Here is a 27,480-nt window from a genome sequence, read left to right as displayed (position 1 = left end):
TATTCCCCTCATACACTCGACATGAGGAGAGCCTTGGCCTTCTGTTTGGAGAGGACAAGAGCCTTCAGAAAGTCTCCAAGACTCTTCTTCTCCATTGAAGATAGGTCAAAAGGTACGGTGAGATTTAGCTCAGAGGCTCTCTAACTGGGTCTTGGACTGTAGTAATCTGTTACCAATTGTGTAACACAAAACCCCCATCTTCAGTATGCATGCATTCTACGAGGTCAGTCTCCTCATCCATTGCCTTTTCCAAGGGTATCCCTATATCAAAAATCTGCAGAGCAGCTACCTGAACTTCTGCACACACCTTTGCAGAACACAATGCCATCCTGGACGATTCTGTTGCAGATCCCAAATTCAGTGCCACAGTACTATCATCCATATCAGACTCTACTTTGAAGTCCCAATCCCCAGTGGTGGGCACTGCCTGGGAGTCGCCTACGGTGGAGCACCCATAGGGACACTACTCAAAGAAGTTGTTACTCACCTTGTGCAATAATGATGGTTCTTTGAGATGTGTGTCCATATGGGTGCTCCACGACCCACCCACCTCCTCTGTACTTCGGAGTTCTAATAGTTGACTCTGCAGTAGAGAAGGAATTGAGGAGGGATTGCCTGTGCATGCTGGTTAGCCTTGTGGCAGGCGTGGAGCAGCACATGCATGGGCAGGACAGATTGCTACCAAAGTTCTCTGATCAGCAGCACAGGGACACAGACACACCTACAGGGGAGCACCCATAGGGGGACACCTCTCGAAGAACTGTTACTGCACAAGGTCAGTAACTTCTTCATTTGGTTATACAATATTTCAAGATAATTTTGGGTGTCAAGTGAACCATTTCTTATGAAGGGGCATCATTAAAATGGAGATACAGCACATAATTTCTGTTGCATAAGAACAGTGGCATGGGGAGATAAAAATATTGATGTTGGAGCATAAATTTCCCTTGTTTTGCTAAATTAAAGCATCTGTTTACTTATTGATTCAATTTTTTTTATCATGTAAAAGTGGGTATCCTAGGCACCCTTGCTATAAATCACTAGGGCTGAGTAAAGAACTTGCAAATTTTTGGAATAATAGTTCTTCCCTTTTATAACTTGTTCTTATGTTGCTTAAGGCTTTGCTAATTAACTACCATGGTAAAATCTTCCACTACTTCAATGACATATCAAGATTCCTATTGCATTGATGCTCAGTTAGCATACTGTGAGGTGAACCAGTTACTTGTTGGAATGTATGAAAGTAACAGATGGCTAGCTCTGTCAATAGTGCAACCTTATTTTTTGAGTGGTAGGTATAATTCCATATTTTAATATGGTCAGCAATGCACTGGTTACTGCACAGTCTATTCAAGTAAGTGTGTGTGTAATATATATATAATTTTATTTGTTTTTAATCTGTGTTGCATGGTCATTTATACTGGGGTGGCCATATTTAGTGAACCTGCGAGCTGCATATGACAATCTTCAGAAGTTCAAGAGCCGGAGCACGCCTGACCGGGCTTGGGGCTTCAGCCTTGCAGCAGGGTGGTGTGGGGGTAGGGGGCTTCAGTCCTGCTCCTGCTGAAGCCCAAAGCCCTGGTAGCACACCTCACAGGGCTGAAGTCCCAAGACCCCACTCCTGACTGAGCGGAAGCCCTTAACCCCACCAGTGTGCTGCAAGGCAGAAGCCCTGAGCTCCCCCCTGTTCCTCCTCTCCCCCTCCCCCCCCGGGTGAGCACCACTTTAACTATAAAAGAGACACATGCAGCTCACAAACAACGTTTGGCCACTCCTGATCTATACGTATCCTAATTGTCATACGATTTTTAAATTAGGTTAATGATCTTCAATGGGACAAAACAATTATATTTTCTTCCTTCTTTTTTATACCAGATCGTCGGTAACATACATGAATAACTTCAGTTACTTTCAGTGCATAGATTCCTAATGCAGATGTCTACTGTAATAGTCCAGTAACCTATACAGGCATCAAAGGGAATGAGATTCATGTTCTTTATGCATCTTCGTTCCAGCTTATTTTTAAAAATAAGAACACTAAGATTCAACAGGAAACAGCAGAAATTATGATTACGGAATCAAACTGTTCTTTGCTCAAACTTGCAATGGCCCTGCTAAAATAAAGTACTTAATTTGTAATATGTAAATAAAAGCAGGCTCAGGAATGTATTGATTTGGGAATGACTAGCATGTAGCATGAAGAAAAGAGGATGAGAGAGAGAAGCTGTGGGAATAGATTTTTAAAACTCTGTTTTAGCTCCCTGTTTATGTAGTTTGGTCATAATATGTTTTACGATTGTACTTTCACATGCACTAAACCTCACTGCATGGCAATGGGCTAGAAGGCCACTGATCGTTCCCTTGGACTCCAGCCTTGATGGAAACTATCAAGTTGCTTTTGGAATTCTGCTGCTCTTGAAAGATATTGCTGTTTTCCCTCATCAGTCTGCAGTTGCCAACGTAATCACTTAATGTTATGCTACAGTAGGTGACAACCTGGTGTGAATGTGTAATAGAGCTGGTTGATTTTCACAAAAAGAACTGCCTCAAAGTACATTTATTTTTGGCCTGAAATCAACTTTTTTGTTTCTCCTTAAAGGATTGCGAATATAGAGTCCCTACATGTGGTATGTTGGTATGCTCTATATGGAAAGCAGAAACTCTCTCTAAAAGCAGTCTTTGTTGGGACCACATGCATGCTTGCTAATGGATTTAAACATTCAGACTTGAGGATATTAGCACTGTGGCCTTGACCCCACCCAGTTTCTGTTAATCTACTGTGATAAAGAACCTCAAAGTTTGAGTCTTCTGTATTTACCTTGAGGAGCTTTTTACCTGTTTTGTTTAGTGTACAACTCGTTCTGAGTAGTACCTGCAGTCCTGGTTAGTTCCACACCAGCTGTTAGGCCCTGATGGCATTGTAATAGTCAGGATTCGAATATGTGCCTCTTGGAAGACAGCTTGTCTCTGTACATCTTGGTCAAGTGTCTTTGACAGGGACCTTCCCTACCTTCCCTGGGTCTGCTCTATTTGTATGCACTTATGTGGAAATCAAGGAAAGGCTGAGAACCAGTTGAAGGCTTTTCTATTGTAATTGGCCTTACATATTCAGTTTCTCATGTCCCCAGTCCAAGCACCTGATTGACCCAAACTCTATTTTGAAGTTCCTAAGGCAGAAGTGCAGAGCAGCTTTGAGATGCCAATATGACTGAAGGCTGGCTTCAGAAGCCTTGAGTAATCTACATTCCTCTCCACCTCAAACCCCTAACTTCAGACTCTCCAGATTTGAGTAATAGGAGACACCATGGATCTATCTGGTCATTTACTGATTGAGAGGGATACAGGGTCATTTTAGGCTGTCTATACTACGCAGCTTTTAGCAACAGGACTGTGTCGCAATAGCCATGCCGCTAAAATCGCGCAGTGTAGCTGCTGTTCACTGGCTCTCCTGCCGATAAAATACTTCTACCCCAATGAGTGGCATTTACGTTGTCGGCAGGAGAGTGCTCCTGCCAACAACGCTCTGTTTGCACTGGCACTTGTCATGGCAAAACTTTCGTTTTCTAGGGTTTGGGTTTTTTTAGCACTTCTGAAAGACAAAAGTTTTGTTGTTCAATTGCCATTGTAGACATAGCCTTAGTGACTACTGATGCTCTGTTTAGAGTAGCAGCCATGTTAGTCTGTATCCGCAAAAAGAACAGGAGTACTTGTGGCACCTTAGAGACGAACAAATTTATTTGAGCATAAGCTTTCATGCTTAGACAGACCCCAACCTGAAGCAAATACTCACCAGCAACCGCACAATAAAAACACTAACCCAGAAACCTATCCTTGCAACAAAGCCCGTTGCCAACTGTGTCCACATATCTATTCAGGGGACACCATCATAGGGCCTAATCTCATCAGCCACACTATCAGAGGCTCGTTCACCTGCACATCTACCAATGTGATATATGCCATCATGTGCCAGCAATGCCCCTCTGCCATGTACATTGGCCAAACCGGAAAGTCTCTACGTAAAAGAATAAATGGACACAAATCAGACGTCAAGAATTATAACATTCAAAAACCAAATGGAGAAGTCTTCAGTCTCTTTGGTCACTCGATTACAGACCTAAAAGTCGCAATATTACAACAAAAAAATTTCAAAAACAGACTCCAAGGAGAGAGTGCTGAATTGGAATTAATTTGCAAACTGGACACCATTAAATTAGGCTTGAATAAAGACTGGGAGTGGATGTGTCATTCCACAAAATAAAACGATTTCCCCATGTTTATTTTTCCCCCCTACTGTTCCTCACACGTTCTTGTCAACTGCTGGAAATGACCCATCTTGATTATCACTACAAAAGGGTTTTGTTTTTGTTTTTTTGTTTTTCCTCTCTCCTGCTGGTAATAGCTCACCTAAACTGATCATTCTCGTTATAGTGTGTATGGTAATACCCATTGTTTCATGTTCTCTGTGTATTTAAAATCTTCCTACTATATTTTCCACTGAATGCATCCGATGAAGTGGGCTGTAGCCCACGAAAGCTTATGCTCCGATAAATTTGTTAGTCTCTAAGGTGCCACAACTACTCCCGTTCTTGATGCTCTGTTTAGTAACTCTTCTCCCCCTGCCAGCAGCAGCAATTCTTGGCAGATTCTGCTCTCTCCTATTACACCTATTTTTCTGATTCTTCCTCTTTGTTGAATCTCAGTGGAGCTTGCACTGTCTCTTGGGGTTCATCTGCTTGTAAGATCAGAGACCTGGATTCAGGGTTTGGATTCCTCACTATCCCAGATGGTGCAAAGATGCCCTTTCCAGGGCTCTTTGATCTATAAGGCTTTGCAGAGGATCTTCTTATAAGAGACGGAAGAACATATCTGCTGGTAGAGGGCTAGGCAATGTAGCGGCTCAGGTTCTAGAACAGTGGTTCTCAAACTTTTTTTTCTGCAGAACACTTGAAAATTGCCAAGGGTCTTGGCGGACCACTTTAATGATCTTTCCAAATGTTGTTTGTATGGTTAGCTAACTATGTAAAGCACTTTGGATAAAAGCGCTATATAAAAAATACATAATAATTGTTTTTTTGTTCTATAGATAAAAGTACACAACTCATTTTAATATCATTAGTCTTACCTTTCTAATGCAATGGATGTGCCTTCTCTACCCTGCCATGGCAGCCCCCAAGCTGGAGCTGGGAAGGAAAAGGGTCTCTCTTCCCCCCACCGCAGCAGCTCCAAGTTGGGGCTGGGAAGGAGGGCTGTCTTTCCTGGGCAGCCACAGCCCTGGAGCTGGGGAAAGTCATCTCTTTCTCTGGCTGCCGCAGTCCTGCATGTCCCAAATTCCCCCCACCGCCTCTTCTCACCCCAGTGCCCCCTCCCCCTATTCCCCCCAAGGCCACCATCTCACCTTACATGTGCGTCTCCTCCTCCAGGGTCCAGGCACCTAATTAGTGGAGCCCCGCCTGTGCTGCTCCACTAATTAGGTGGGTGGCCCTTCATTCTCTTTTGTGCGGCCACCCAGGCGCACACCTTAGAGGAAACTATCCACGGACCACAGTTTGAGAAACTCTGTTCTAGAAATTTCCTCTGTGCTGTAGAAGTATTCAGAACCATTGTCTTTGTCATACCTCTTCAACCCATTAGTTTTTTTGGCCATTGTGTCAGGCTTTTGAGGGTTCTCTGCTACCAAGTCTGCAACTGACATTGGCTTCATCTTCTAGGATGTTGTAGCTTCAATAGATTGGTAGCTTCTGTATTGACTCTGAGATCCTGTCCCAGAGTGGTTAAACCACATGGTTCCACCCTTGAGAGAGGTGAAGAAAACCAGGCCTGTCACCTGAGGGCAGTGATTAAAGTGGTGTGAGGCGGGGGGTGTCACAGACCCAGCAGATTTATTCTTTTAAAATCAAGCTGGTTGCTGAAAAACACACTTTAAGAACTATCTTACCAAAGCTGCTGCTCCCCTCACTTTTTTTCAGACCACTTTATGCATTGCCTGAGGAATGCTCTGAAGAAGGACAAAAAGGGGGACTAAAACTCAGATCACCATGTAACTGTGACAGAAGGACTGAGATTTCCCTTCCAACTAGAATACATGCAAATTAGGTGTCTCCCTGGGTAGGGGTTTCAAAGAGCACCAGGGGCCTACTTCAGAAAAGGGTGGGGAAATTACTAGTAGGTAAGTAAATTATACTTTTGACCCTTATGGGCACATGATACTCTATGATCCATTACAGCTGGGAAGTAGGCAGCAGTAAAACAAATCTCCACAAGTGGAAGGGAAACTTAGAAATCAAGAAAGCTGAATCAAAAGGAAAAACTGCTTTTATTTCAGTGTCAGGGAGTTATTTTGTTTTTTAATTCTTCCTTCCTCCCTCTACCATATGAAGGGGTTTTAATTAAGGCAGATTGAGAGAGGGAAGACAGAATCTCATTTTTAAGAGCTTCTTCAGACTAAACATCTATTTTAATTCAGTGTATTCTTATTATATCACGAAAGTCCGGGGTAGCAATATGGCAAAACTACCTGAATGAAGCACTGTGCTGTTTTCCTATCTAATGACCACCTCCCTGATTGAGTGAGCCTTCACAGAAGGAGGGATCTTTTATGAACAGTTTTTAAGCCTGGCAAACTCCTGACTATATCTAGCTGGAAACAGTGGATATGGATGCTCTTCATGCCCCTTTAGTCAGCAGTCTAATCATAAATTTAATTTTCTTCAAGTAGTTTTTTCATAAACAATTTGAATGTCTGAACCATATTTAAAGTGTGCAACTGATTGTCCTAGTTGTGCAAGGGCTTAGAATACATAGCTTTCACTTGAACCAATTTAACTTTTGGGGCAGAAAACTGTCCTGAAGGCCTGAGAATCACCTGAGCTGGAAAAAAAAAATTACACAGGATTACAGTTGGATAAGCCCCTCTAAATTTACTAACTCTCCTGGCCTGTCTAATTGCTAACAGGAAAAAACACTTGCACAGAAAGTATGGGGAACTCCTGTCTATCTTTAAAATAAGAGATTAACTGAAACAACATATCATTCTGTTTGTCTCCTGTGGGTGTCTCTGCACTTAAGGAATTGGAAAGGTGCTGTAAGAAGGGCTAGATGTAGACAAAATATGTTACAAAGCTCCTAACACTTAGATTCAGATGTTCAGGAAACCTGTCCCAGGACCTCTTGGCTCTGCAGCAGGAATCCAGGAAACTCTTGAGCCCCAGCTTGAACTGGTTTTAGGGCTTCCATGCCGCATGATGGGGCGGCTCCAAAGCTGTACAGACCGTGTAAGTCTGGTATCACCAGCAGCGCACCAAGTAAAACTCACTTTCATGAGACAGCTTGAGTTCAGTGAATTGGCATTTTCCAGTGAAACTCTCATCTGGAAATTTCCAGCCAGCTCTACTAACCACCTCAGCAATGACAGAGCAACCCCCAATGTACTGGGCTACCCTGCCTGATAAACTGATTCTTTTGCTGCTGCCCCCATCTATGACCTGCCCCTTGAAGAGATAGTGGAATGCTACTATTAATCATGCATATATCAGTAAATAAAAACAGGAGATGATGGAGAGGATAGGGAGAGGGAAGAGGGAACCCCATGCTTGGGGGGAGTGGGGCAGGGGAACCCTGGGTTTGTCATGGGAGCCCCCATTTTGGCAAAATGGCTGAGCAAGCCTGGCTGCAGGGGACAGGGATGGCTGGCTGGGGAGGGCACCCTGCGTGGACTGCAATAGAGGGAGGAGGCTCCTACAACGGACAGTGGAGATGGAAGGGGGACAGGTCAGTGCCTGGGGGAGCAGGGTCCCCTGATCCTCCCACTGCAAAACAGCACAGCCACATCCCATTGCCAGCAACTGAGATGGAGAGGATAGCTCGTTGCACTGGGGATTGTCCCCGATACTTTCCACTGCAAAATAGCAACCCCCCCTCCCCTGCCACCAGCTGAGGAAGGGAGGAGGAAACCCTCCAGCTTTTCCTCTGCTGCTCCCCTGACCCCAGCTCTCCATCCATCCCCCCCTCCCCCCAAATCCCTGTCTTCCAGACCCTTACCCTATGCTCTCCACACAGGCTCTGTCAGACAGGGCAAGTGGATAGGGCTGTGTGCCCTGAGGCTGTGCTCCAGGGTCCAGAGGGGAGTGGAAAAATGTGGTTTGGGTGGGGCAATATGCCACGCCCCCCCCCATATCTCCACCCTTGCTTTAGCAGGGAGGACTCCACTGCTGTGTTTTCTCATCAAATATTGTTTTGCTGTAGATTCCAGTTTTCAAATCTGGGAGGGACACCAGGGTGGGGGTGGAAGGAGGAGTTAAAAATGACAATGGAAAGAGCTTCTGCCTGGAAGATAGGAGGCTCCGCTATGGCCTGCCCTCCCCCCTCTTTTCATTTGTGGAGACAAGACACTAGGGAGTTAGAGAAGCAATTGGCTCTCAGAACAGCTCATAATGTAATGTCATCAAGTGGAAGCTAGAGAGGTTATTTTAAAAAAACAAAAACAAATAAAAAAAACCACACCACCAAAAAGCCTCCATACTTGTAAAAGGAAGAGGAATAACCCAGTTTTAATGGATCAGAGATTACCAGTAACTATTGTCGATCCAAATAATTGCTCATAGACATCCCTCCCCCCAAACTCCCTCTCTTTTAAGTCACAGCCAAACTCTTTATATTGTCATGTTCAAACTATCAGATCTGTGAGGGAAATATATGTGGTTCTCCAACAGATGCTGCTTTTTTGAGGGATGGAGGGATCAGTTCTGCAGATAGATGTATGCACGTCAAACAAATTTAGCTTTATACTGGCAATTATACTGAGTTACATTTACTGGTAAGTAACCTTTGTAAACAATTCATCGTGAATGTTACATAACAATTTAGCGGCATACACTTAGCCCTGGTCTACACTTCGGGGTTAGGTTGAATTTAGTCACGTTCGGTCGATTTTAAAATGGATGCATCCACACAACCAACCCCGTTCCGTTGACTTAAAGGGCTCTTAAAATTGACTTCTGTACTTCTCCCTGGTGAAGGGAGTAGCGCGAAAATCAACTTGTTGGGTCGAATTTGGAGTAGTGCAGACGCAAATTGACTGTATTGGCCTCCGGGAGCTACCCCAGAGTGCTCCATTGTGACTGCTCTGGACAGCACTTTGAACTCCAATGCACTAGCCAGGTACACAGGAAAAGCCCTGGGTACTTTATTTCCTGTTTGGTCAGCGTGACGCTCCATCATCTCAGGCATTGGCACCCTGACAGCAGGATTGTCTGGCTATGTAGACTCCCTCCTTAGGCCCTATGCTACCAGCACTCCCAGCTATCTTCGAGACACCACTGACTTCCTGAGGAAACTACAGTCCATCAGTGATCTTCCTGAAAACACCATCCTGGCGACTATGGATGCAGAAGCCCTCTACACCAACATTCCACACAAAGATGGACTACAAGCCGTCAGGAACAGTATCCCAGATAATGTCACGGCAAACCTGGTGGCTGAAGTTTGTGACTTTGTCCTCACCCATAAGTATTTCACGTTTGGAGACAATGTATACCTTCAAATCAGTGGCACTGCTGTGGGTACCCGTATGGCCTCACAGTATGCCAACATTTTCATGGCGGACTAAGAACAACGCTCCCTCAGCTCTCGTCCCCTAATGCCCCTACTCACGCTATTTTGATGACATCTTCATCATCTGGACCCATGGAAAAGAAGCCCTTGAGGAATTCCACCATGATGTCAACAATTTCCATCCCACCATCAACCTCAGCCTGGACCAGTCCACACAAGAGATCCACTTTCTGGACACTACAGTGCTAATAAGCTATGGTCACATAACACCACCCTATACCGGAAGCCTACTGACCACTATGCCTACCAACATGCCTCCAGCTTTCATCCAGACCACACCACATGATCCATTGTCTACAGCCAAGCCCTACGAAACAACCGCATTTGCTCCAACCCCTCAGACAGAGACAAACACCTACAAGATCTCTGTCAAGCGTTCTTACAACTACAGTACCCACCTGCTGAAATGAAGAAACAGATTGACAGAGCCAGAAGAGTACCCAGAAGTCACCTACTACAGGACAGGCCCAACAAAGAAAATAACAGAATGCCACTAGCCATCACCTTCAGCCCTCAACTAAAACCTCTCCAATGCATCATCAAGGATCTACAACCTATCCTGAAGGATGACCCATCACTCTCACAGATCTTGGGAGACAGGCCAGTCCCTGTGTACAGAGAGCCTCCCAACCTGAAGCAAATACTCACCAGCAACCCCACATCACACAACAGAACCACTAACCCACAAACCTATCCTTGCAACAAAACTTGTTGCCAACTGTGTCCACATATCTATTCAGGGGACACCATCATAGGGCCTAATCACATCAGCCACCCTATCAGAGGCTCGTTCACCTGCACATCTACCAATGTGATATATGCCATCATGTGCCAGCAATGCTCCTCTGCCATGTACATTGGTCAAACTGGACAGTCTCTATGTAAAAGAATAAATGGACACAAATCAGACGTCAAGAAGTATAACATTCAAAGACCAATCGGAGAACACGTCAGTCTCTTTGGTCACTCGATTACAGACCTAAAAGTGGCAATTCTTCAACAAAAAAACTTCAAAAACAGACTCCAAGGAGAGACTGCTGAATTGGAATCAGTTTGCAAACTGGATACAGTTAACTTAGGCTTGAATAGAGACTGGGAGTGGATGGGTCATTACAGAAAGTAAAACTATTTCCCCATGGTTATTCCCTCCCCCCAACCCCCCACTGTTCCTCAGACGTTCTTGTCAACTGCTGGAAATGGCCCACCTTGATTATCACTACAAAAGGTTTCTTCCCCCCACCCCCACCCCCGCTCTCCTGCTGGTAATAGCTCACCTTAAGTGATCACTCTTGTTACAGTGTGTATGGTAACACCCATTGTTTCATGTTCTCTATGTATATAAATCTTCCCACTCTATTTTCCACTGAGTGCATCTGCAGCTGTAGCTCACAAAGCTTATGCTCAAATAAATGTGTTAGTCTCTAAGGTGCCACAAGTACTCCTTTTCTTTCAGCAGCACAGGTGAGCATCCAGTCCCCCCTGCCCTAGAATCGTAGAGCATAGAATGTTTCTACACTCCCCCTATCATCTCCATCCCTGAGGTTATTGCAGATTAGAAGGCGAAAAAAAGCACTCGTGATGACATGTTTTCCGAGCTCATGTGGTCCTCCCGCACAGATAGGGCACAGCTTAATGCATGGAGGCATTCAGTGGTAGAGGCCAGGGAAGAATTAAGTGAGCGCGAAGAGCAGAGGCAGGACGCAATGCTGAGGCTAAAGGGAGAGCAAACGGACATGATGAAGTGTCTGTTGGAGCTGCAGGAAAGCCAACAAGAGCACAGACCCCCGCTGCATCCATTGTTTTACTGCCTGCCCTCCTCCCCATGTTCCATAGCCGCCTCACTCAGACGCCCAAGAACACGGGGCGGAAAGGCTCCGGGCACCCAGCCACTCCACTCCACAGGATGGTCCAAGCAACAGAAGGTTGTCATTCAAACAGTTTGATTTTTAGTGTGGCTACAATAAGTAATGTGGCCTTGTCCTTCCCTCTTCCCCCACCCCACCTGGGCTACCTTGTCCGTTATCTTTTTTTTTTTTTTTTTTTGATTAATAAAGAGAGAATGCATGGGTTTCAAAACAATAGTTACTTTATTTCGAAGGGGAGAGAGTGGCTTACAGGGAATTAAAATCAACAAAGGCAGCGGGTTTGCATCAAGGAGAAGCACACACAGCTGTCACACCAAAGCCTTGCCAGTCATGAAACTGGTTTTCAAAGCCTCTCTGATGCGCAGTGCCTTGCTGTGCTCTTCTAATCGCCCTGGTGTCTGGCTGCTCAAAATCGGACGCCAGGCGATTTGCCTCAACCTCCCACCCCTCCATAAACGTCTCCCCCTTACTCTCACAGACATTATGGAGCATACAGCAAGCAGCAATAACAATGGGAATGTTGGTTGCACTGAGGTCTGACCTAGTCACCAAACAGCGCCAGCAAGCTTTTAAAACGTCCAAAGGCACATTCAACCACCATTCTGCTCTTGCTCAGCCTATAGTTGAACTGCTCCTTACTACCGTCCAGGCTTCGTGAGCCATGGGAGCAAGGGGTAGGCTGGGGTAGGTGCGACCGCACGGTGCTTGTGGCTGGGAGAGCACCCTGAGGCAGAAGCCTCCAGCCCGCATGATATTCCAAGCAGGACTGAATCTCCATGAGTCAAAACTTAAAGAAAAGAATGATCTAGAGTCTCTGGCTCCCATTCAGTGCTCTAAGAGGAAGATAGCCATGTCTGTCCAGGCGCCCCTGGTCGACCTCACTGAGGTCTGCCAGGAGCACCCAGGAGACGTACGACAGCTGTTAGTAGCAATGCAGTATCACGTCTGCCAGCAGCACTCAAAGATGTACAATGACAGTGAGCTGAGCGAGCTCCGTTCTTGCCGTGGTATGGCGTCTGCACAGGTAACCCAGGAAAAAAGGCGTGAAACGATTGTCTGCCATTGTTTTCACGAAGGGAGGGAGGCCTGCCGACATGTACCCAAAACCACCCGCAACAATGTTTTTGCCCCATCAGGCATTGGGAGCTTAACCCAGTATTCCAATGGGCAGCGGAGACTGCGGGAACTGTGGGATAGCTACTTACAGTGCACCTGTCTGTAAGTCAATGCTAGCCACGGTAGTGAGGACGCACTCCGCCAACTTAATGCGCTTAGTGTGGACATACACAATCGACTATATAAAATCAGTTTCTAAAAATCGACTTCTATAAAATCAACCTAATTTCGTAGTGTAGACATACCCGTAGACGGATCCACTCTGGAATCATACCTTCTAGGCTTTTGAGTCTCCTTGTTAATAAGAATTGAGGATGGGGGCATGCACTTTTTACCTTATATTAGTCTTGAAATATTTGCTAGTCTGAGGTTCCTGTTCAGTTGCATATTTACAGAGAACTCTCCTTCTATGCTATGCTCCCCTGGAAGCCTGGCACTGGGAGGCCTGTCAATTTATAGTAAATATTCCAGTATACCATGTATGAGTGTGAGGTGTTTTTTTTGTTTTTTTTTACATTGGCAACAACTCCTATCTCATTACTTGATAAGCACACTTAAATATTTAAACAAAAAATATATTCTCAAAGTGAACTGGTACAAATAAAATCATTGTTGCTGTTGCCAAAGCATTTAAAGTTACCTATCCATAGATCCCTACCAAATTCATGGTCCATTTTGGTCAATTTCACGGACATAGGATTTAAAAAATAGTAAATTTCCTGATTTCAGCTATTTAAATCCGATCGCTGTGTTGTAATTATGGGGGTCCTGATCCAAAAAGAAGTTGTGGGATGGTTGAAGGGGAGGAGGGTGTTACTGCAGGGTAGGTTGCAGTACTGCTACCCTTACTTTTGTGTTGCCTTCAGAGCTGGGCAGCCAGGAGCCCAGCTCTGAAGGCAGAGCTGCCACCACCAGCAGCAGCACAGAAGTAAGGATGGCATGGTATGGTATTGCCACCCTTACTTCTCTGCTGCTGCCTGCAAAGCAGGGCCCTCAGTCAGCAGCTGCCACTCTCCGGCCGCCCAGCTCTGAAGGCAGCAGCACAGAAGTAAGGGTGGCATGGTATGGTATTGCCAGCCTTAGTTCTGCGCTGCTCTTGGCGGATGCTGCCTTGAAAGCTGGGTGCCCAGGCAACAGCTGCTGCTCTCCAGCCACGCAGCTCTGAAAGCAGCTCAGAAGTAAGGGTGGCAATACCACGATTCCTTCTAAAATAACCTTGCAACTCCCCTGCAATTCCCTTTTGGGTCAAGACCCCCAATTTGAGAAAATCTGATCTCCCCTCTGAAATTGGTATAGTACATAGTAAAAGTGCACAAAAGAGTAGTTTTCACGGGGGGGGACCAGATTTCATGGTCCGTGACATGTTTTTCGTGGCTGTGAATTTGGTAGGGCCCTACGTATCCATAAAGCTTTTTTTTATGCAGTCCATACAACAAAATATTTTTGAATCATCGTGGCTAGAAAGAGGCAGTTTAGCGATTTGTCATGGCATATTGTCCATGCCATAACTATCTTAAAGGTGACGTTGATTAGTTCCACTTAGTCACATTACATATTTTATAAGTTTGAACAGAAGTGATCGAATGAAATCTTTGTTAAACCTTGCTTGAATGTACTTCCCGCTAATAAAAACAAAAAGGTCATGGAAGTATTCAGCATAAAAGTGAAAGTTTAAATTCTCCATGGTATCATCTTGCGTTACTGATTTGCTGAAGACTTACCAGCCACTACTTACAGCAGTCAGGAAGGTGCTAGCTGACTCTTGGAAATACTGCTTTCCCCTCCATAAAGTTAAACATAACTTCTGTGCTTACTACTCCTCAAGATCTTTAGGCAGATATTGCTCATTCTGGGGGCTTGACTCAGTTTTCATTTTAGCTTGGCTGCTCACTTTTAAGGTGAGATGAATGATTTTTATCCTCTTGATAAGCCATGACAAGAACAGTTTTTATAAAAAGTGTTAAGGATGTGCTTTCAAAATAAGGTCAGGACTGTTATTCATACATAGTACAGTAGTACTTAAGGAGACTAGTTGGGATTGGCTCCCAGTGTGCTAGGCACTGTATAAACATTCATATAATCCCTGTTCCAAGGAGCTTACAATTTAGGTTATTTGGGTTGCATTTTAAAGGCTTACCTAAACTTTGGGTGTTATATCTTGGATTTGCCTTTGTAAATTTTAAGAACTGTATTCAAAAATGTATTAGGTTGCTTGGATAAGATCAGAATATTGACCATTGTTATGGAGTGAGTGTTTATCTTGATTTTTATGTAATATCTAAAGTTTAATGGTTGAGATGCTACAGCAGGTTTGATAGTGATTTAATACATCAGTTTTAGGTGTTGGGTTTACCAAAGTCCGAAAATATTTGAGTGTTTATTATACAGATCAGGTTGAGATTGTGAGAGAATTGGCAAGGTTTAAAGTATTTGATACATTATGCAGAAGGTGGAGAGAACCATAATAGAAGAGCATCTAGTCTCCCATAAGGGTTCTTGCTTCTGGTTATATTAGAGAGCACTAAAATAAGGAAGCTCATTGTGGTTTTTCAGTACTTATTAGTTGGATTTGTATGTGCTAGTTAAAGTTGGGCAGTATAAATGATGAGACTGAGTGACTTCAATAAAAGCAAAAGGATCTTATATTTTGCAACATGAACAGTAGAATACTGAAACTGTTCTGAATAGGTTTAACTTACGTCTGCTATTTGAATAGGTTCCAGACATGGCGGGCTACCCTCACATCCGTTACATTTCATCGGGATTGGATGGAACATCATTCAGAGGCCCTTTCAGGGGCAATTTTGAGGTTTGTAATAGAATAAACATAGATATATGCCAAAATGTGTTGAGGGAATGAGGGGAGGGTACGCTGCAGGATTAGCCCTGCATATGGATGTAAAATAAATAAATGTATAGAAAATGCCCTTAATTTTTAGAATGACTTTTGGCTGTTATCACAGACTAGGAGCAGAATGGATACTAAAAGTGAGTGAATTGTAACTGAAAAAAGTTAGTCAATAAAAGGTGCCTTTTTCCTGGACAAGGTGGCATTAGGTGGCTATTAACTGACACTACATCTAGCTGTTACGATAAATAGGATGTCATACATTCCAAGACAGTGGTGAAAGGTACTGGTGCCTCTAAACAACTGAGATCCACCTCATCAGAATGAAACTTGGCAACTTTGACAGTGCTGTCCTCAATTTATCATGTAGTACAGGAACTGAAGCTGTAAATATGGTATCAGATGCAGAGAGTTAATGAACTAGTCCACTGGGGAGGAAAAAAAAAAACCTTCAGTGAGAGCTCATGGTTCTAATAAATTTGTATTGCTGGAGAATAAGAAATCAGTCACTGTATATCTGTTGTCTCTTTCAAGCCTTAATGACTGTTAGAAAGCAAATATATTTGAATAGCATTTTAATTATATTTTCCTCACTAGACACACAAGTATTTATGAACATACCAACCAGTCATTTCTAGATTATAAAAACAGTTGCCAGTTTTTAGGCGTAAAACAATATTTTCCTATCTCTTAAAGCGACAAAAAGTGCTGTGTATCTTTATTCAGAAAGCCCCAACTTTTCCTGCACATCATAGATTTAATTGTAATCCTGCCATTCTCAGGTAAATTGTCTGAGAGTGAATAAGTGGGAGAACTAATGGTGTTGACTGATATATCATTCTGTGGATAGAATAAAACTAACAACTGTTTAGCTACTGATATGTCATAGTTCTTACCATGGTTATCCCTTGACTTCAGGAGTTGATTCACTTGGAAGAGCGACTAGGCAATGTTAATCGTGGAGCCTCCCAGGGAACTATTGAAAGGTGCACGTATCCACACAAATACAAAAAGGTGAGGATTTCTCTACATTTGTATGTTTACTTTTGCAGATATACTAAATATTACCACTTGCAGTGTTATTAAAGGGCACTTGTCTTCTATATGCTCCTAACCTAAAGTTTTGTAAGAAAATTTTATCTCAAAGTTACTGCTATTTTGAGAATGACACCCAGACTTTTTACCTTCGTTATGGACTTTTCTCCATCCCAGTTTTTGGTTAATGTCTGAATGAGGAGCAAGTACAATTTAATTGAATTTAATTTTTCTTTCTTGTTTTAAGATTAATTCCAAATTCCTCAGAATACAAAAAAAAAACCAAAAAACTAAAGATATGGGTGAAGCTTCATTTTTTTTTTTAAAGAAAAAAGTTAGTCCAGTTAATGAAAAGGCAACTTATAAACATGTCCATACATCTGGGCAAAAGTTATTTGTTTGCATTTAGAGCAAGGAATGACCCATATATTATTGTAGATATGTAGGAAATTAAGAAACAGTGCCCTGCTGGGCTATGTGGAACACTATAACACAAATGTAAAGGATGAAAGCCCATAGGTTTAGAGAAAAGGAGGACTTGTGGAACCTTAGATACTAACAAATTTATTTGAGCATAAGCTTTCGTGAGCTACAGCTCAATTCATCGGATGCATTCAGTGGAAAATATAGTGGGGAGATTTATATACCCAGAGAACATGAAACAATGGGTGTTATCATACACACTGTAACGAGAGTGATCACTCAAGGTGAGCTATTACCAGCAAGGGTGGGGGGGCGGAACCTTTTGTAGCGATAATCAAGGTGGGCCATTTCCAGCAGTTGACAAGAACGTCTGAGGAACAGCGGGCAGGGGAGAGGAATAAACATGGGGAAATAGTATTACTTTGTGTAATGACCCATCCACTCCCAGTCTTCATTCAAGCCTAAGTTAATTTTATCCAGTTTGCAAACTGATTCCAATTCAGCACTCTCTCCTTGGAGTCTGTTTTTGAAGGTTTTTTGTTGAAGAATTGCCACTTTTAGGTCTGTAGTCGAGTGACCAAAGAGATTGAAGTGTTCTCCGACTGGGTTTTGAATGTTATACTTCTTGACGTCTGATTTGTGTCCATTGATTCTTTTACGTAGAGATTGTCCAGTTTGGCCAACGTACATGGCAGAGTGGCATTGCTGGCACATGATGGCATATATCACATTGGTAGATGTGCAGGTGAACGAGCCTCTGATAGGGTGGCTGATGTGATTAGGTCCTGTGATGGTGTCCCCTGAATAGATATGTGGACACAGTTGGCAACAAGCTTTGTTGCAAGGACAGGTTTGTGGGTTAGTGGTTCTGTGGTGTGGTGTGGGGTTGCTGGTGAGTATTTGCTTCAGGTTGGGGGGCTGTCTGTGTAAGCAAGGACTGGCCTCTCTCCCACAATCTGTGAGAGTGATGGGTCATCCTTCAGGATAGGTTGTAGATCCTTGATGATGCGTTGGAGAGGTTTTAGTTGAGGGCTGAAGGTGATGGCTAGTAGCATTCTGTTATTTTCTTTGTTGGGCCTGTCCTGTAGTAGGTGACTTCTGGGTACTCTTCTGGCTCTGTCAGTCTGTTTCTTCACTTCAGCAGGTGGGTACTGTAGTTGTAAGAACGCTTGATAGAGATCTTGTAGGTGTTTGTCTCTGTCTGAGGGGTTGGAGCAAATGTGGTTGTATCATAGGGCTTGGCTGTGGACACTGGATCATGTGGTGTGGTCTGGATGAAAGCTGGAGGCATGTTGGTAGGCATAGTGGTCAGTAGGTTTCCGGTATAGGGTGGTGTTTATGTGACCATAGCTTATTAGCACCATAGTGTCCAGGAAGTGGATCTCTTATGTGGACTGGTCCAGGCTGAGGTTGATGGTGGGATGGAAATTGTTGACATCATGGTGGAATTCCTCAAGGGCTTCTTTTCCATGGGTCCAGATGATGATGTCATCAATGTAGCGCAAGTAGAGTAGGGGCATTAGGGGACGAGAGCTGAGGAACCGTTGTTCTAAGTCAGCTATGAAAATGTTGGCATACCGTGGGGCCATGTGGGTACCCATAGCAGTGTCGCTAATTTGAAGATCTACATTGTCCCCAAATGTGAAATAGTTATGGGTGAGGACAAAGTCACAAAGTTCAGCCACCAGGTTTGCCGTGACATTATCGGGGATACTGTTCCTGACGGCTTGTAGTCCATCTTTGTGTGGAATGTTGGTGTAGAGGGCTTTCTATATCCATAGTCGCCAGGATGGTGTTTTCAGGAAGATCACTGATGGATTGTAGTTTCCTCAGGAAGTCAGTGGTGTCTCGAAGATAGCTGGGAGTGCTGGTAGCATAGGGCCTGAGGAGGGAATCTACGTAGCCAGACAGTCCTGCTGTCAGGGTGCCAATGCCTGAGATGATGGGACATCCAGGATTCCCAGGTTTATGGATCTTGGGTAGTAGATAGAATACCCCTGTTTGGGGTTCCAGGGGTGTGTCTGTGCGGATTTGTTCTTGTGCTTTTTCAGGGAGTTTCTCGAGCAAATGCTGTAGTTTTTCTTTTGGTAACTCTCAGTGGGATCAGAGGGTAATGGCTTATAGAAAGTGGTGTTGGAGAGCTGCCTAGCAGCCTCTTGTTCATATTCCGACCTATTCATGATGACAACAGCACCTCCTTTGTCAGCTTTTTTGATTATGATGTTAAAGTTGTTTCTGAGGCTGTGGATGGCATTGTGTTCTGCACGGCTGAGGTTATGGAGCAAGTGATGCTGCTTTTCCACAATTTCAGCCCGTGCACGTCGGCGGAAGCACTCTATGTAGAAGTCCAGTCTGTTGTTTTGACCTTCAGGAGGAGTCCACCCAGAATCCTTCTTTTTGTAGTGTTGGTAGGAAGGTCTCTGTGGGTTAGTATGTTGTTCAGAGGTGTGTTGGAAATATTCCTTGAGTCAGAGACATCAAAAATAGGATTCCAGGTCACCACAGAACTGTATCATGTTCGTGGGGGTGGAGGGGCAAAAGGAGAGGCCCCGAGATAGGACAGATTCTTCTGCTGGGCTAAGAGTGTAGTTGGACAGATTAACAATATTGCTGGGTGGCCCCTTGTGGCATGTAGTAGTTTAGATAGTTTAGCATCCTTTTTCTTTTGTAGAGAAGCAAAGTGTGTGTTGTAAATGGCTTGTCTAGTTTTTGTAAAGTCCAGCCGCGAGGAAGTTTGTGTGGATGGTTGGTTTTTTATGAGAGTATCCAGTTTTGAGAGCTCATTCTTAATCTTTCCCTGTTTGCTGTAGAGGATGTTGATCAGGTGATTCCGCAGTTTCTTTGAGAGCGTGTGCCACAATCTGTCAGCATAGTCTGTGTGGTATGTAGATTGTAATGGATTTTTTACCTTCAGTCCTTTTGGTAGGATGTCCATCTGTTTGCATTTGGAATGGAAGATGTCTGTCTGTATCTGTACAAGTTTATTCGTGAAGTTGACAGATTTCCACTCCATACGGCTAAATTCAGTGCCTTGCATAATGACAGGTTTCAGAGTAGCAGCCGTGTTAGTCTGTATCCGCAAAAAGAAATGCCTTTTAGTCCAATTGCAGCCCTTGGCTATATGAGCTAAAATTCTGAAAGAAAAGTAGATGGATTTGTAGTCAAATTCATACTCTTTAAATCTTCCAGTATTCTATTTAGATCAATTAGACCTGAAGTATTCGGCAGGAGCCCCTGACCTATGCAGCATCCTCTCTCCCAGTTCTCTCCTCCCTCTGCATCTCCTGTCCAGTTTCACCAGTACAGCATTCCTTTTATTTTTATCTTCAATTAATTTTACTCTGCTTCTAAATTTTAAAGTATACTGCAAAGTTCTGTACTGACAAAGTAACTCGGTTGTAGCGGGGGAAAGGTTTAGGCAGCTGGGTAGTGGATATTTTAGACTTTTTGTATCCAGGAAGGTGTTTGAGGCAAAGGGGGACAGGTAGGTAGGACGGGTAGTCACAAGTCGGTTGAGATCTTTTGTTACTATAGAGGAGCTGCATCTTCTCTTTAATGCCTCCTCTTGGGCAAAGACAGAGAAGTGACAATTTTGTTCCCCATCCCACTGACCCTTGATAGCATCTAACTGCCCCACTGTACCATTTCAGAGTATCTATCACTACCTCCAACAACAGTGAATAATCACATAGCTGATCATTTCAGCAATGATATCAAGCAATGAAATAATTAATGGTGACATTTTAAATTGTCATTGGTCTTCATTGCTCACACTGTGGAGAATAATAGATGTATTTCATCTTAAGAGTTGTAACAAATTGTTTACAGACTTGGGCAGACATCATTGTTCTTCTTTGAGTGCTTGCTCATGTCATTTCCATTCTGGGGTGTGTGTGTGCCGTGTACGTGGTTGCCAGAAATTTTCTCTTAGTGGTACCCGTTAGGCTGACTCTGGTGACCCCTGGAGGCCCGTGCTCATGCACTGGTATATAGGGCAGCGCCGACCCTGCACCCTCTCAGTTCCTTCTTACCGCCTGTGACAGTTGTCAGAACAGCCTTCCTTTCCTTTGTGAAAACGCTTGCCTAGTGTTTAATCGAACTGTATTCTTGTAAAAAATTATATTCAGTAGTTACTTAGTTATGCTTAGTTTTTTAGTAGTTGGATAGTCCCCTTTAGGGACGTTGCTCCGGGGTCGGGGCATGCCCGAACTGTGGCAAACCTATGCCAGTAAGTGATCCCCACTCCAGCTGCTTGAGGTGCCTTGGGGAAGTGCATGTTAAAGAATGGCACAAGATTTGTTGTGGGTTTAAACCAAGGACATAGGAGGACAGGGACATCAGGCTCAAAGCCCTACTTATGGAAGCAGCACTCAGGTTGGCCTCCGAGCCGAGCAGATCAATGCACAATGCCCTGCCGGCACCAGGTCGAGAGAGGGTGCTCCCCAGTGCCCAAGGGAGGCGCAAGTTACTACCTATGTCAGGCCACTCTCCCTCCCCACAAAGACAGATAGCAGCAACACTTAGCCCTGTCTGGGACCCTCCCCTGACCTTGAACTCCTCACCCACCTTCAGGTTTTTATGCTTGAGTCACCCAGAATGGAATCAACATGAGCAATCACTCAAAGAAGAAGAAAAGGTTACTCACCTTTCATAGCTGTTGTTCTTTGAAATGTGTTGCTCATGTCCATTCCATGACCTGCCCTCCATGCCCGCTGTCAGAGTTGACGGCAAGAAGGAACTGAGAGGGCGCAGGGCTGGCGGCGCCCTATATATCGGTGCACAGGCCTTCTGGGATTGCCAGAGCTGGCCCTATGGGTACCACAAAAGGAAAATATCCAGCAACCGTGCATATGGCACACGTACACCCTGGAATGGAATGGGCATGAGCAGCACATCTCGAAGAACAACAGTTACAAGAGGTGAGTAACCACTTTTTTCCATTACTCTGTTCTCACTTTGAAGGCTTCCATAACTCTAAGGAATACACTTCTTTTAAAAAGGAAAGCTTTGATTCTGGAGTAGTTATGTGGAAACTTAAAAATAATCCACAAGTATGAGGCAATTTAGGCCATTGAAGACTACATTATATACAAGACCCTGTCAGTAATATGGGTGGTGGTCTTTAATAGGTAAAGGTTTAAGGTACCAGACTTTACATGAGAATAATTCAACCATCGGTATGAGTTTTGTTTGAAATGTTTGTTCATGCATGAAATGAAGATATTCATATGCTTAGAGACAAAAAAATCTTAACTTCATAGTCCCAAATATCTTTTAAACTAACATTTCAGTCTTTATTAATTCTTTATGCTCTTATATCTATACTAATTTTTAACTGTTTAAACGTTTGATATCTAGTCTTTAGAAGCAAGCAAGTTGAAGATTTACTTTTTAAAATGTAACATATAATTTGTCAATCAGATGTTTTCCTAGAAATGAAATGTTGAATATGCATAAAAAGAGATTCTACTCAGTTTGTCAATAATGTCATCTCTACTAATAAGGTAACAACTGATTGGTTCTCACAGAGGAAACTGCACTGCAAACAAGATGGGGAGGAAGGAACAGAGGAAGACACAGAGGAAAAGTGTACCATCTGTTTGTCTATATTAGAGGAAGGTGAAGATGTCAGGTAAATAAACACTACTAGTACCTAATAATCAAAATCTAGTGCCGGAACACCTTTGGATATAGCACCCAGGAAGCAAAAAGTTTACTTTTAAATTTTGCAGCATAAAATACTCCTGAGGGGATTCTGCGCCAAAAAATTGTGTACAATATTTTAAAGTTCTGCACATTTTATTAGTCAGTAAATGTGGTTCCAGCATAGCAGCGGGGAGCAAAGGCCACTGGCTGCATTGAGGTGGGAGATCACCCTAAAGCCCTTATCTCCCTGTTACAGGGACAGCAGTGAGGCTGCACCCGACCCTGATACAGTGCAAGGGCTGGGCCTGCCCCTCTGCACCAGATGTGGGTGGGCAGGCTCAGCCCAGCAGGATCCAAGTGTGGGGTGAGAGGTTTCTGTGTTGGGCAATCTGGTTGTGGGTGGCTTTACAAAAAATCTGGATACAAAGGGGCTTATTGGGGGGCTTGGGGTGCAGCGGCAATGGGACTCTGCTGGGGATCCAGGTGAAGGTGGTTGGGGCTCAGTAGAGGGGTCTGGATGTTGGGGAGATGGGGCTTTGTGTCGGGGGGGTCCTGGTGCTGGGTGAGTAGGGCTTGATGGGGTGGGGGTCCAGTTGCAGCTGGTTGGGGATCAGTGGGGTGGGGATATGGGTCTGGGGGCTCATCAGAGGGGTCCAGGTATAGGGGCATAGGGCTTGTCAAAGTGAGGGTTTGATGGGCCTGCTTAACGGGGGAGCCCCAGCTACTGCTAAGGGGATGTTGCATGCTATCCTTCCACTCCTCTCCCCCCCCCCCCCCGATTCCCCTATTCCCTTTTCTTCTCCATCCTCATTCCCACATTCCCTTCCCTGTGCCCTATTCCACCTGCTTCTTCCCCCCTTCCCTGTCTCTTCCCCCCCCCCTTCCCTTATATCAGCACTCACTGTTGCACAGAAAACAGGAAGTCTCCCAGCACACGGAATGGGAACACGACTGGCACTAGGACCCAGGAGGTGGCATTCAATCAGTGGAGCCAGATGAAGCTGCCTTTAACTGGGAAGTTCTGTGCTTGCAGAAATGATAGGGCAGGTAACCCCGTGTGCCCCCTCCCCATGCCTCACCTCTGTTTGGAGAGGGGCAATCCCGATTTAAAAAAAAAACAAACTGTACCTATGGTTGTCCCCCCACGCGGCTTCTCTGCCATTTTCTGCAGGGAAGCACAGGAATTCGGAGGGGATTGGGGGAGGCGCATTTTCTGCTGTTGCACAGTCACGCGGAATCCCCCCAGGAGTAATAAAAGCACTCGCTTGATATGTTTAGAAATACATTTAAACAAGGGAAATCTGTCTTACTGTCAGTTATCGGCAATAATTCTCAATTTCTATATTGACTTTTTTAATAACAAATTATAGTAGTACGAACAGCTTTTAGGGGCCATTGGCACATCAGATCCCATATCCTACCTCCAACAATTGCCCGTGCTGTTGGTTCAGTGGATGGTGAAAGTCCTCTTAATGCACTGAGCTGATTGTCCAGTACCATAGAACTGGTGAAGAGGCAAATGGCAGGTCAATTGTCAGTCAAGCGCACGTCTTAAGCCAAGACTGATAGCACTAGGAAAAGGTAGATATGGTAATTGCAGGTGCTATTAGTTTCCTTTTAAAAATCTAACTATGCTGTCTCCCTCACTGTCTTGAACAATGGATTCCATGGGTTAATTCTACACAGCCCCATTCTTCTTTGCTAGTGCAAGTCTGGAGTAACTCTACTGAAGATACAGCAGAGTTACATCACTGTAACAGAGCATAATCTGTCCCATAGTATTCTGCATTAAAATGTTCTATCATTTTTAATCTTACTGACAATTTAGTGGAGATATATCCCTTTGTTCTTTCATTTTTGGCTGGTGCCAATTTTTATATATAAAATGAGATTTCAGCACCAAGAAAAACTAATAACACTGTAAATACTATATTAAAAATTAACTCTTTCTTTTCTGGTGACAGGCGCCTTCCATGTATGCACCTTTTCCACCAAGTGTGTGTAGATCAATGGTTGATTACTAACAAGAAGTGCCCCATTTGCAGAGTGGACATTGAAGCTCAGCTGCCAAGTGAAAGTTGACACCATTTTCCAGAACTCTTGTCCTCCTCCTCACTCCCTTCCATCCTTCCTGGTACTGCAGTCTACCAAAGATGGCATGACTTACCTGCGCAGATATGGAAGCATTGATCCTAGAGTGCTATCTCTGCTATATGGTACAACTAATGCTAGACCTACAGTTTATGTAGACAGTTGAGTTTCAGTGTATTTATAAAGCTTTTTTAGGTTTTACATTTTTTTCTTTTAATTCATTTTACTGTATTTTTGCATGGTTCCTTGTATTGCATTTGTTTGCACATATTATGGGCTTTGTGACCCCAAACTTGCAGGCAAGATTAGCTGCTTTAGTAAGTAGAATTGTGTGTTGTTCCCTTCCCTCCCAAACATAGTATCAAGCTTTGAGAATATGATTTCACTCATTACTAACCTCGGATTTCTTAATTTAATCAATCATGTATTTTAGTTTAATGTATAAAGATCATCTAGAAAAGAATAATATTGTATATTAAGACATTCCTTAATTAGGAAAAAATGGCTGCTGTATATTTACAATGTCAGTTCTGAGTCAAATACCATCCTTAATACTGGGAACAGAATACAAACTATATTCGGTCTGACTGATACAGCTGGTATACTCCTCACCAGAGTTTTGTCTGATCAAATTTTATGTTTTTAAACTTTCAGCACAATACAGATATATTTGAATGTCAATATTAAACATTTAGACTGCTGTTCAGATTGTATTTATCATTTTCTTACAATGTCTAGAAATTTGAATCCCTAACTTAATATTTGTTGCTGTGAAACAGCTCTAATGAACACTAAATATTGATTTCAATTAGCTGGATTGTAGATACTTGCAGATTGAATGCATTTTTAGGGAAACAAATATGTAGAATTTTGTTCAGTCTTCTGCTAAGTATGTCAAATTACCTGCACACATTGGTTTTGTAAAGCCATTTAATCAGAACCTAGAATTGCAGTTCTTAAGGCAGGATCCATGCATTCTTAGAACTTTTAAAGAACCCAGATCTCTCATGGGATTTTTATTAGTTTTAAAGTTAATAAAGTCAGCTAAATCCACCTGTCACTTGTTTTGTCACTAGTAACTTAAAAATCTGTAAATCTCTGTAGAAACTGAAACAAATTATGTGATTACCTTGTTTTGCTTTGATCATAGATTCCCTCTTTATAAATTACCAACAGTCCATCACTGATTGAAAATATTTTCTATAGTTAAGATTTGCTGCATAATATAGTATATAGAATTAAATTAATGTACTAACATTTCTCCTTTGGAGGAAGTTTTAATCCACTTCGGGACAAGTTCCTTATCAAAATACTTTGACACACAATATAGTATAGTTTATTTAAAATGTGTTGAAGAGAGGCTCAAGAACATCAAGACAGTATTACTGTCACAACCTGGAAGAGATGTTCCTGTGGGATCATATATGAACATGTCAATAAGCTTGCATTAAGCCACCTGCTTTGTAAGTGGATTGAATAATAAATACCTTCTGTTTCCCTTGTGTCTTTCATAATCAGTTAAGTGTAAAACAGTTTACAATAAAACACAAATCAAAATGTTTTGTTTACACCTAACAAATTGTGATCCATTTATAAGTGTAACCTTATCTAATTTGATGCCTGTTTGTCTGGTTAAAAGCAGCTCCCCCACCCCCCCTTTTTTTTTTAATCGTTTCATGTCAGGAGTAGCATTTTCCAATGCAATGTCCATTGCTGGCAATAGACTTAATACCTCTGGCACTAAGGCATTAAGCAGGGAGAAGTTTTGTCCTAACAGTTGTGATTAATGGACATTTTAAAGCTTACTTGCATTGTTAAAAGTAAACTTAATTTGAAGACTTGAATCACTTTTGTGTTTAATTTGGTGGCGTGGGGTGAGGGGGATGAGGGAGAAAGCTAATGTGATTTGGCTGCTCCAAACTGTCATGGTTTTAAACTGAAGCTTCTTAGCGTATGTAGCTATAAGGACCTGTGGCTGGGTATGAAATTGAAGCTGTAGTGGATAAAATTAACTGGAAAGACAAAAAAGGAACCCTTTTCAACTCTTCAGTGCATATGAAGAAAAAAGGAGGGAAGGTAGCTTTCCAGGGGTGCACCCCAACTGATAGTTGAAGGTGGGAGGACACTCACTTTTAAAGTTACATCATAGGTACTTAGAGACATGGAAATAATTGAGACCCAGGGTGCACAATGAGTCCACTTTGGCATACCTTCCAGGGACAAAGAAGCACAGACTTTTTTTTAAAAATGCACCAGATTTCGGTGTCTGGTACTTAGAGGTATTTTAGTGGCCCATGAGTTGACCTATTTTATAACTGCTACTGATACTGTCTTGCTTTTAAATGTATACATAACATATTATAAAGTGATGTTTAACAGTTATGTGCCAGGAATCTCAGTTCCTGTTATGTGCTAATGCAGGGGCTAATAAACCTGCAGCCTACTCCTATTCCAGAAAGTTGTGACCTGATATAATTTAGGGAAAGGAAAATTAATGGGTTTTTGAAAATTTCCACCACTTACTGTGCTTTACTTGCTTAGATGCATTGCCTTAAGTTTTCTGCAGCATCTTTGACTTTCAAGATAAGTCTCAACAGTATGCATCAAATTACTTTTCATATAAAATTCCATTGTCAGAACAAATCCTTTTGTATGCAATAAATAAAATGTTAGACTGATCATCTGCAGTCTGTTTTTTCATAAAAGTTGTTTTCAATTTTGCCTTCTAGTGTTTAAGCTCTTCATTTGAACAATAATTCTTTGGCATAAGCTGTTTACTTGCATCCTAACAATGGATGTGTCTGTGGGAACATCACAACCTCAGTATGAAAGGATTAAATATTTTAT

At 43.1% G+C, this 27,480-nt stretch overlaps 1 protein-coding gene across 3 annotated transcripts in view; it reads left to right on the top strand.

Annotated features, from left to right (window-relative positions):
* The window catches only part of RNF111 (ring finger protein 111), a 91,215-nt gene extending 65,085 nt beyond the window's left edge, over window positions 1-26,130 (top strand). For 2 of the 3 annotated variants that reach the window (XM_084641193.1, XM_084641191.1), the window contains 4 exons: window positions 15,307-15,399; window positions 16,357-16,452; window positions 22,425-22,528; window positions 24,507-26,130. In XM_084641193.1, the coding sequence (XP_084497319.1) occupies window positions 15,307-15,399; window positions 16,357-16,452; window positions 22,425-22,528; window positions 24,507-24,624 (411 nt within the window). In that variant the 3' untranslated portion in view covers window positions 24,625-26,130. Of the gene's footprint in view, window positions 1-15,306; window positions 15,400-16,356; window positions 16,453-22,400; window positions 22,529-24,506 lie in introns of all 3 variants that reach the window. The other variant, XM_084641192.1, reaches the window with a different exon arrangement.
* Window positions 26,131-27,480: the final 1,350 nt, after the last annotated feature.

Source organism: Lepidochelys olivacea, assembly GCF_965140295.1.
Source record: "Lepidochelys olivacea isolate rLepOli2 genome assembly, chromosome: 10".
Lineage (NCBI taxonomy): Eukaryota > Metazoa > Chordata > Testudines > Cheloniidae > Lepidochelys > Lepidochelys olivacea.
The sequence above is the reverse complement of the archived record's forward strand: the minus strand, read 5'-3'. Positions and strand labels throughout refer to the sequence as shown.